This window comes from Gavialis gangeticus, unplaced genomic scaffold, assembly GCF_001723915.1.
Source record: "Gavialis gangeticus isolate Ggan-Ray unplaced genomic scaffold, GavGan_comp1, whole genome shotgun sequence".
NCBI classification, from domain to species: domain Eukaryota; kingdom Metazoa; phylum Chordata; order Crocodylia; family Gavialidae; genus Gavialis; species Gavialis gangeticus.
Window position 1 is genome coordinate 19,952,811 of NW_017729014.1, and position 11,390 is coordinate 19,964,200.

At 47.1% G+C, this 11,390-nt stretch overlaps 1 protein-coding gene across 1 annotated transcript in view; it reads right to left on the bottom strand.

Annotated features, from left to right (window-relative positions):
- The window catches only part of PAX7 (paired box 7), a 182,276-nt gene that overhangs the window by 63,376 nt on the left and 107,510 nt on the right, over positions 1-11,390 (bottom strand). The window contains exons 6-7 of the mRNA XM_019511923.1: positions 6,923-7,088; positions 4,084-4,283 (exon numbers count right to left, since the gene is read on the bottom strand). Of these exons, the coding sequence (XP_019367468.1) occupies positions 4,084-4,283; positions 6,923-7,088 (366 nt within the window). The remainder of the gene's footprint in view (positions 1-4,083; positions 4,284-6,922; positions 7,089-11,390) is intronic.

Below are 11,390 nucleotides of genomic sequence, written 5' to 3' on the forward strand. Positions count from 1 at the left end.
CTATTTGAAGAAAGCATCGAAGCAATTTTATTCATGTTACTGGGACTATTTCTTGTATTTCTCCTTCTGTGAAGCCAGAAGCCTTAGTTAAGTCTTGAATCTACCTGTCCAGGGCTCTGAAGAACAAGGAGAAGCAGAACCATGGAGGGCGGGACCTGATGATCTGTAAGGTCCCTTCCAGCCCCTGACATCTATGAACCTAAAACAGCTCCGGCATTACAAAATAAGGATGAGTTTATGAGCGGATATCTTAAGAAGCAACTGCTGGGTCTCATTGGCAGGGTGGGAAATGGCAATCACCCTGGCAGCATCAGTGTGTGCCCTCCTGGTAGCATAAATGTCCCTTTATTCAGGTTTGCAAGATCTTGGACTCTACCCTCTTCTGTATATCAAAGCTTTTATCGTTTCAGGGCCCCTTTTTGGCCACCAGGCTTGGGGGTAGGGTCATTTGGGTGAACACTGGAAGAAATGATTCTTTGGTGGGTTACATCAATGCCTGAATCTACTGGAAGGGCTGGGATTCATTGGGGAGGTCTCGTCTAGTAGTGAGCACACACAGCCTTCACAGGCTCAACCCGAGCTGCATGGAAATCACACAGCAAACTTTTTTACCAAACGCTCGTGCAGCTTATATCACCACCACATATACCCCTGTGATGAATCAGAGAGGCACGCGCTCGACTGCATTCATTTACCATGTACCCTGCACCATCTAACCTGCCTTCTGCCTGCTGCTCTCAGGGGTCTGCTCACGCCTCGGTCCTGCGGACAAATACGGTCACTTGCTATTTTTTCTTTTTAATTCACGTTTCAGAGAAATGCTTCCTCATTCCCCTCACACAATTATAACGACAGAGGCAATATCCAGCCTGCACTGGTAAAAAGCAGCAAGCTAGAAATAGGAGATTTAGAAGAGCTGCCCCTTTCCACTGCGACTCGGACAGAGCATGAGCTCGCAGACCTTGTAATCATGGTGTTATTCTGACCAGGAAAACATATTTCAGGCATTTTAACAGATCTTTAGGAAATTTCTAAAATGAAAACTTTTTTGGTTAAAGAAAATGGTATGTTTTTGAAATGGGAAACTTTCCCTTTCCCCCTCTCTTTATTTCCCCCTGCCTGGAAAACTGGAAAAATTAAAAAAAAGGCTTTTTATTATATTGCTTTCTTTTCTCTAGTCTCCTCTGCCCTCTGCTGTTTTTATTTTTTCAGTAGCAAAGGGAGAAAACTAAAAATAAAAGCAGGGTCAGAAAACTGTAAAAAAGACATATTTTTCAACCTAATATTTTAAATGGAAGTTCAGATAAATGAAAAATATTCTGTTTTGGAACCCTGCAGCAGTCAAAACTACTTTGAAACATTTGAAAGTTTTTCATGCAAAAGTATTTATCATTTTTGATTAGCTCTAAATTGTAGGTCTTTCTAAAATACAGGAGTTAAGATACCTTTTGGGCCCAGCCAGTCAGCTCCATGATGCTAAAATGGTCTGGCTTTATAAAAGAAAGGCTATGAAGAGTGAGAGGGACATAGGGAGAGGTGTCCAAAGTACTCGGAGTATTGGGCACGTGTCATAATTGAGCCATTCCCAAATGTCACTGATGTTGAGGTGGGACTTCAACATGAAAAACACTAGGTAAGAGTTGGGTATTGATGTCGACGACTTTTTTAAAAAACTTTTGGAAAGTAGGTCTCCCCACCCCAGGCCCCAGAAGAAATCGAATGGAAACACAAGAAGTTACCGTGTGACGGGGAGTAAAAATTGTACTAGCATGTCTTTGGGATGGCCTGCTCTCAACTCGCACGGGACAGCTTCTTCATTTGTGAGTGATGCAGTGATTCTTAAATCAGGTTAATGAACTGATATGTGATACCTGACATCCTGCCATTATCCATCCTTTATATGCCGATGCACAGAGGGTCCACTATGCAGACTTTATGGATGCATCTCTTGAGCTACCCTCATCTGAGGTGTGTCTTCAGCTGGTGCAAATTGTCCCGCTTCATTGAAATCAGTGATAACTTGTGGCAGTGGGCGCCACAGGTTACTTAGAGCTGGGCCACATAGAGAAACTCAAGTGTGGGAAGGGACTCCTCTATAATCATAGAGGAGTGGGGCTGGAAGGGACCTTGGAAGTCATCTAGCCCAGCCCCTGCCTGGGCCTGATCATCCCAATCCAAACCATCCCATACAAATCCATTGTCTACCCTCTCAACAAAACCACTGTCAACCCAGGTGCAACACAAGACATAGCACCCTAACCTGACACAGGTAAAGCAGGGGGACCACAACAGCCAACATCCTCCCATTTTCAAATTAATCTATAATGGAAAATTCCAAAAAAAAATCATTTCAGGGTTGAAGGCAACATTTCCTTTGGATTTTGTTAAAATTCTCACAATGAGATACAACCTACAGGATAATGACCAATGGAAATGATCGGTCATTTCATGGCAAAAAAAATCAAAATGTCTTGTTCCCAAACCGTCAAAGCAGGATCTCTTTACACTGTCAGAACCATTTACACCATTTATAACCATTTTTTCTCAACGTGGAATTTTAGCAAAACCGGCGTGCTTTTGCAAAGCATTTTGTTTTCTCCCGAATCTGCATTTTCTCATGGCAAATGGCTTCCTTGACGGTTTTATGACTGGCTCTATTAATGATGTATTGCATACAAAGCATGGCCTTTTGAAGGCTTTCCCTCTCCGTTTCACTGACTATCCCCTTGTTTTTGCATACTTGCACATGGTTGCAATGTCCCTTCTTATTTCTCTCTCTCTAAACAATTCCAGCCTTTGCATTTCAAATGCCTACCTAAATTCTGCAAGCCGTTTCCCATGTTTCTGACCTTTGGTGCTTTTGAATGGTGCTGTTGAACACTCAACCTCATGCCCCATTTCACCACACATGTAATTGTATTTCACTGGTGGGTGGAAGCATGGTGGGTGTAAAGCACTTCGGGATCCTCCTTTTACATGAGTCATTGCCATAGCTATTAAACACATGGTAAATGTTGCATTGCATCTAAAAGTCAACCCAACTCTGTCCTCCAAGACAAGGAGAGAAGCAAATGGTCCAGCTGACGAGGATGAGGGGATGCTGGACTGACAGAAAATTAGAGCTGATATTGCAGATGTAGCAAGGGGAGACTGTGGGCCAAATTCCCAGCTGGTGTAAATCCTTATAACTCCATTGACATCAGTGGAGCTCACCAACTGAGGATCTAGCCCTATGAATCTTTGATCCAACCCCCATCATGACCACATGCTGCCTGGTTTCTGCAGAACGGACGGTGGTTCACCAGTGAGCGGTGACACGCTGTCCAGAGTCATTTCTCTGTTACCTGCAGCGCTTGGCAGCCTGTGCCTGCATGCACCTCTCCCGAAAGCATCCAGAAAAAGACCAGGACAGCTGCTTTTTTAGGGAGGCAGCTGAGTTGAATGGTTGGTGCAGGGGACTGGGCGCTAGAAGCCCTATGCTCTATTCTGAGCTCAGGGAGGGAGTTTGGAAGCAAGGCAAGGGGGGCTACATGTAAAATGTAAAACCCATGTGCTCTATTCTTTCCCTTGAATGTCTGGAACATATGTTTTCTCTTTCTCAGACCACCAGCTCTTCTTATTCTGTCCCAGGAGAGGGTTGCCAACAGACTCAACTGCATCAAGGTTACTTCCGTGCAGAAAACGATACAAAACCCCAGGCCCCACTATCTCTCAATTTGTACCCAGACCGGTATAGGGACTCCCCAGATGGGCCCTCCTCTAACAAGCAACCCCCTTTGGCTTCAGCCAGCCCTGAACTGGGAGGTTCAAGCCAGTCTCTAGCTATCTGGGAATCGACCGTGACATCTCCAGCAAGGATCTGGGCTTTGCTAAAGGGTGCAGAGACACAGATTGCTACGGTGATGATCTCAGGATAGGTAGATCATCGAGGGACAGATTGACCAGCTGATTGAGCCCTCTCAGAAAGGGTGTGATAATGACTCTGACACTGGATGGCAGGGGCATAAAGTGTGACCTCTCCAAGGGTGTGGGCTGAGCAAACGTTCCTGGCTTACAGACGAAGAACAGAAGAAGGTCACATACCTGTGGAGAGAGGCCGTTGCTGACAGGGTTCATGTGATTGGCAGGAGCCGCAGCATTCATGAAGCTGTCCGAGTAGCTGGAGAAGCTGTGTCGAGCCCCGTAGGCAGAACTGGTGTCAGCCGCAGCAGCAGCTGCAAGTCCTCCCTGGTGCATGGTGGACGGTGGCAGGGGCTGGGGTCTGTGCACGGTGCTGCCCCCATCTGCAAAGAAACCGCCCAGAGCTAAGTATTCCTGAGGTCCAGCATTTACATGACTGGTATCTTGTGGCTTCATCCAGACCATTCGGTTTGGATTCAACAGAATTTAAAACCAAGCAAAGAGGGGGTTTGTTCCTTCTGCTACCACCTCTAAGGCAGTGTCCTACCCACCAGACTAAATGGGACTGGATGCAGAGAAGACTCTTCAATCTGTGGGTCTGGACAGTCCCCTGGGAGGCAGCACCCCAGTGTCCACCCCAGCTCCAGTGAACTGTCGTTTCTGCATCGTTTTTTGTAAAGTGGACCAGCATCAACAGGAGAGGATGATAGCATCCTGTGCCATGGGTTTTGGGTGAGTGCTCTACCCCCATTGCTACAGGTTAAAAAGGGGCATCATCAATTGAGCCCATCACACTTTTTTTCCAACCAAAAAAGTTCCAACCAATTTTTTTTTCCAACCAAAAAGTATCCGGCAATTCCAGTTTGAATTTCCAAACAGTTTTGGGATGGCCATATCCACATTTTTCAGTGAACTGTTATTCTCTGAATGGTAGTGTTTGAGTGATGTGGTAACCATGATAGCCCAGTAATTATGCAAGAAGCAAGAGAAGGTGATATCTTTTATTGGACCGACTGCATATTTGGGTATAGCGTTACAAGGAACTTGATGAAGAATGCCTTGCATTCAAAAGCTTGTCTAACATTATCTCAGCTATGCCATTGGTCCAATAAAAGTTATCGGCCTAAGACATCCTTGCCTTGCAATATTCTCTGACTAAAATTCTCCCACCTCAAGAGACAATGCACCATCTTTGTCTCACCGGGCACTGCGGACCAGCCCAGGGGAGGCCACCCCATCAGCTGCAGAGAGGATGAGAGTGAGGAGAATCGGGAGATGGCACTGACCTGAAAGGCCTTTCTGTATAGTTTCCTCTGTTCCTTAGTCTTCCTTTGTTCCTCAGTTTTCCCCAAGTGATGAGGGAAAGCAATCAACATGGGACAGTGAGGAATGGGTAACCTGGCCAGGATCATGCATGCACCTCCCCTGGTGCATCTCAATCCTACCGCTCTGATCTTGGGACTGTCACAGCTCAACCAATATGCTGCAGCCCTGGCCGGTAGCACCTGCTGACATGCCAGCATTGCTCTCTGCTGTGTCCATGCATTTCAGCTGTGACCCGAAACCCCTGCACTCTTGTCCTTAGCTCCCCTCTGACCTCTATCAGTGAACCTCGTTCTTGACCTGAAGGGCCCGGGCATATTCAGGCCTGGATCTTGCATGAACACAGTCTGAAAACCTGTCTGTCAATGTTGCGGACAGTGCAAAGCACCATACCGGGGTCTGATGTGAAACCAGTAATTCGCTCCTGCCAGATATCAGGAGCTAGCATCTGTCTCCTGACTTCAGGAGCTGTCTCCCCCTCGCAATACCAGCCTCTTTTCTGCCAGCTGGGTTGCCATCAGTGGGCAAGGTTTTTTTTCCATTTGGACTCCTTTAGTCTCCCTGTTTCAGACATATTGTCACTTCAAATTGCACTGGCCCTCACATTCTTCTCCCTTCTAATTTTTCTCCAACAACACTGCTTCAGTACATGCAGCTTGATGGTGAAGGCAGAGGGAAAGCAGCCAGGTTTTCACATGTGAGGGCAGTTCAGTTTATACAGAGGTGCGTGGGGAATACAAAGCTGAGATAAGGCCAAATGACTCATTGACCTGAGGTCCCTACTGCATGTCTCTGCAGTTTCCCCCAGCAGAAGCTGTGGATGTCCTTGCCAGGGCCTGGTCCATCGGTGTCAACAAGAACCTTCCCATTGACTCCAATGGTTTTTGATTTAAGTCCTGTCCCTGAGGACATCCCCCAACGTGCCCTCTCTCAACAAATCCAGGTCTAATGGCAAACTCAAGGACTGGGGCAAACCAGTTTGAAATAGAACCAGTTTCTAAGCAGGCAGGTTGGCTGGGAGCTGCTGTTGAGTTGCCAGTCTGCTGGTGTGTAAAGATGAGCTGGTCTGCCTGCTTGCTTAAACCACATTGCAACCTACTTTCATGCCAGTGATTGCTGTTGTTGCAAAAATCTTTACACCGGTTAGAGCCAATTGCAAGGGGCTTTTCATAAGGGTTTTTTAAGGTGAAAAATATAGCTGAGATGTTTGCACATTCCCCTGCCTGGTTGCATTTCACTCCCTGTGCTTTGAAGGTCACTCTTTGACTCCACCTTGAACGATGCCCTGTCCTACTCTCCATTAAATGGAAGAGACACAGTTATACACTCATATATTCATAGACATCAGGGCTGGAAGGGACCTTGCAAGATCATCGGGTCCAGCCCCCTGCCCAAAGGGCAGGAAGTCAGCTGGGGTCCGACCACCCCAGCAAGATAAGCATCCAAGCATTTGTTAAATTTATCCAGAGTAGGTGCTTGCACCATTTGGGGGGGGGGGGGGGTCTATTCCAGACTCTGGAGTTATGGGACACTGTGATGCAGGGGTAGGCACCATTGGAGTGGGGGCAGACCAGTTTGACCTGGTAGACCCTCAGTAACTTGAACTCTGGATATCAGCCTCCTCTTCCATCCCTGGCCTCCCGACAGACGGTAAATTTGCATATAGCGGCCGCTTCAGCGGAGTTAAATTGATGCTCACCTTGGGAAATGGTGGTGGTTGGGTAGGTGGAGTCCGGCAGCTGGTAGGGTGGCAGAGTCGGCATCCCAGTTGGTGGAAAGCCCCCGGGCAACAGGTGGTTAAAAGCTGCCAGCTGATTGGCTCCTGCCTGCTTGCGCCACCTGGCTCTTCGGTTACTGAACCACACCTGGGACGAAGAAAAGGTGAGTTATGGTGAGGTGCATCCCTATGCAGATCAATACCGCTGATCAAAATTGCAGTGGGATGACCCACAAAGGATGCCGGGAGGAGTACAAAGAGAAAGAAGAGCGCCCATTGCTTGGGCTAAGACTTGGTTCAAACTCCTGCTCTGCCACAGCTTCCGTGCGTGACCTTGGGGGAAGCAGTTATCTTCCCCATGCCTCAGTGTCCTGCTTCGCACAGGGGAGATCGTAGCCGTGCCCTATCTCGTGAGGATGAAGCGATCAAACAGACGTGCTGCTAACCATCCTGCCTAGTTATTTGACAACTATGCGAATCATGCTGGAGGATTAAGTACTGTAATAGCAACATGGCTGTGCCATTCGAGAAGATAAATAGGTAGATTATAGCATCGTGGCTTCTGTGTTAGACAAGCTAAATAGATAGCACTGGACCGGAGGGAATACGCATGTCTCCTCACTTCTCTGTGCCGCGATGCTGTTTGTGGTCTAGCACATGGCGTCTTTACAATAAACGCCGCAGCCAGGGATAGCACCATGCTGCGGCCTGTCTAAACAACAGTGCCTTCGAATAAACCTGTGCAACACTGGGTTCTCACTGCCCAGGTGAGAGGCTCAAGACAGATTCCCCAAATCCGTATATCTGCCCCAGTGGGTCTTATCACTGGCCATCTCCCTCTTGGACAGTGGGAAGGGCAGCTTGAGCTGTCTCTAGGATTTGCTTTATTTTATTCAGTCGGAGAAGCTCTCAGGGCCCATCCCAGTTTGGGGTTGAGAAGTATGCGGATAAGCTTTCAAGCCAGATGAGAATGCAGCTGCCGGACTTTGTGAGGCCTAAAGGGCTAGAAAACATGATTAAATTTCACAGTGGCGAGAAAAAAAATGGAGCAAAAATCAAGAGTGAAAGCAGTCGGGGCTGGGGGGTGTGGAATTCCTCCAACCGGCCTTTCTAGTTGCTCAGTGAGACAGTGGCACGGGATCCCCCAATTCTAGCGAGCCGAAGCAAACCACTCCTTCCTGCAGGGAGTGACGACCGGGCACGCTTCCCCCCTCACTCAAGACCCAGTCCAAACTCATTGCCTTCACTTCCATGGGCTTCAGACCAAAAAATGCTACTCAGTCAGTACTTTTTGTTGCTTCTGCACCTGTGGATGTGTTTGAGTCACTTAGGCTGGGAGGGCTACGCATGCTTCTTCAGCTCTCTTTTAATTCATTGCACTGGACTGACTGGGTTGCAGGAGGGGTATGTTGGCTTGGTGAGGCTGTGGTGACTGGGGAGAAGAAGTGAGCAAGGGAGAATTGCTGGTTGCAAGATGAAGCTGCTTGTTTGATGCATCAAGTGAGGTTCTCTGGCCTGTGTTATGCATCAGTGCAGAGGGAGCACCATCGTCTCCATCTATGAAGCTATGAAGGGGACCGTGCAGCCCAGTGGCCTTTAATCAAGAGACAATCAAGACAAAGGCAGGGGACATATTGTCAAAGTCCGTGTCACCTACTCAGATGGATAAGAGCTCATTGCTGTTACCATTTAGTACAGTTAGCTAGCTCATGTGATGTAGCGTGGTTTGCATCCAACCCCTGCTAATGACATCTATGGGGGCTTCCTCTGTATGCACTTCTAATGGCAGCTGCGACAAAGATACTGGACCGGATCCTCTGCAGACTTATACCCCAGTTACACCAGTGCAAAGTGCCTCCAAAATAGAAATGTCTTGCGCTTCTGGAGCATCTTTCAGCTGAGTACCTCAAAGCACTTTCCAAAGAATTAAGCTGCAAAATTAGAGCTCAATGAGAAAGTGTCACCAATTATCCTGGGCTGGTTAATGCACTATAATTATTTTGGTGTAACTCTCTGTGTGGTTGCTTGTTCTGGTATAAAAGTCGATTTTTTTTTTCCAGTTTGGCTTAAGCCAAAGATGTAAGCTAAACCGGACTTGTACTTCTACACCAGAATGAGAAGGCTTCCCAGGGGAGTCATTGCAATATGTCTGTATGGTGTAAATTCACACCTTAGCTTATAGAAATATAGCATAGATGTACAGATAAGTCCGAAGTGACTTGTCAAGTTTGAGACTGAGCCTGGGGTTGGGACACTGAACTAGGAGCCTTATAACTTGAATGTTTTGTGTAGCCTCTCAATGAGTTTGGGTAAGTTTTTGCCTCCCCGTGCCCTGCTTCCTGCTTCCATCCTATGTCTGTTTTGTGTCGTCAGAGTGCAAACTCTTCAGGGCATGGGTTGTCTTTGGCTGAAACAGTCCACCGCACAGTGATGTTGACCTCATTTTAGGTCTCTAGGCCTTCTGGCAATACAGATAACAATCTATATTTGGTCTCTTATCCAAAGAACTGAACGTCTCTTTCTCATTGTGGAAAGCACACGCACCAGTTGTGAACTGCTGGCGTGCATTTGATGTTTGAAAATATGCAACACGTTTTTCCACAAATCTCATTCATCTGTGGCCTGTGCTGCTCTCAGCTCTGGTCACATGCTTACAGAAGCCGCGTGCTATTTTTTCTGCTTCTTGACCACATGAGCATGAATCCTTCACTGAAGGTTTTTGGTGGGGACTCTCACAGGTAGTCCAGTCAGTTTTAAATTTGCTTTCTGAGGCTATTTGAACCTGGAAGCTTGCGATTCGTTCTGAATGTGTCATACTAGTGAAATGCAATGGCACAAATGTCCGCGGAAAGCAGAAACAAATGAAGCATGAGCATGGGTGGGGTTCATTCATCGTGAACTGTAGGGAAAGCTGTCGTGCATCCTGTAACGGCCAGTACCAGCGTCAGAGGAGGTGACCGGTCAGTGGGCTGTTGGATGGCTAATACTCCTGCAGTGTAAAGTCCTTCCTAACCCTGAATAGTTCTGGATTAGCTTATGCCCTGCTTTATCAAACAGAACCTTTTCTAGTCAAGGTCCCTGTATATTACCATATTTCCTGACATACGACATGCCCCAAATAAAAGATGTGCCCTGTTTTTGGAAGGCAGAATGAAGGAAATTCAGCTCTTCCCTTGAGAGCCCCGGGAGAAAGAAAAGGCCTTCACAGCCAGCAGCTAGAGAAGCCTGCCTGGAGCATATGCAGTTTTACTTTTGCTTTCACCTGGGAGAGGCCTGAATGGTAGAAACTGCTGCTACTGTATTTTCTTGATTATAATGCAGGCCCCAATTTCCAGCAGCTGAATTTTGGAAAAAAGGTACATTGTATTATTATTGTCATTATTATTGGTGGCCATCCCTAAGCATTGTCAGCAATGTCAAAGAAAGCCCTGAGGGCCAAGTGTGCACCAGGGTGCATAACGCTTCATAAGCTCTTTGAGGCAGGGACAGTATTTTTGTTCTGTGTTGATATAGTGCCCAGCATCACTGGGTCCTGGTCCGTGACTTGGGCTCCAGACACAATAGCACAAACTAACAAATAGCCATAATATTATGTTAACATTTGGCTTCCTGTTGGGTTGTATTAAATGGATGCACCTGTCATTTTCTCCTGTTATGCTCCACACGCACGTTCACACATGTGCACACAATACCCATGGGCATTTGTGCTTATAGGGCACGTTTCTTTTAGCATCACTTGCTCCTTCTGCAAAAGAGTTGAAAACAGCCCAAGAAGATTGTGCATGGTCTGATTAACAGCGCTGAGCGACGGGGGCAGGAATGACCCTTCTCCATGAAAAGAAAAACACCAGATCTCCATCTTGAAGAGCTCTCGTTCAAATGATCCCGGTGGAAAGAAGAAGATGAAAAAGATTTAGGAGGGAAATCTTCTCTTGGTAAAAATGAAATCAAGTGATCACAAATCCCTAAGTCAGATGAGAAGGAGACTTTGAACTCCAAGGAAGCAAAAGCTGCCTCCTTGAATTCTGACACTTCCCTGAAGTTGGACAGGGTGGGAAAGCGCCTTTTATAACCAAGAGCCAGATGCTGGCAAATCCACTCTGGATTAGGAGTTTTAAGAGAAACATGTGCAGCGGGACGGGCTAAGACAGGACAGGTTTTTCCAGCAACCTACCCACGACGGGTCCTGTCCCCCCTTGGGTGATTTTGTCAGTCGGGCTGGCTAACGTGTGATCAGAATGCAATTTCGGAGAGATTTACATTGTATTATGTTACATCACGTGGGGTTCCTGTGCCCCCCCCACACATCTTGTAAGAAGGCTCCAAGTGAAAGTGCAAGGCAGCGTTGGCAAGTGAGGCAGAACTGGCTTACAATTGTGCAAACACTGTGAGGATTTGGGTTTCTGTTTCAAGACCCCCACTTAAGACTCTGAAGGCCGTATACCCCTTA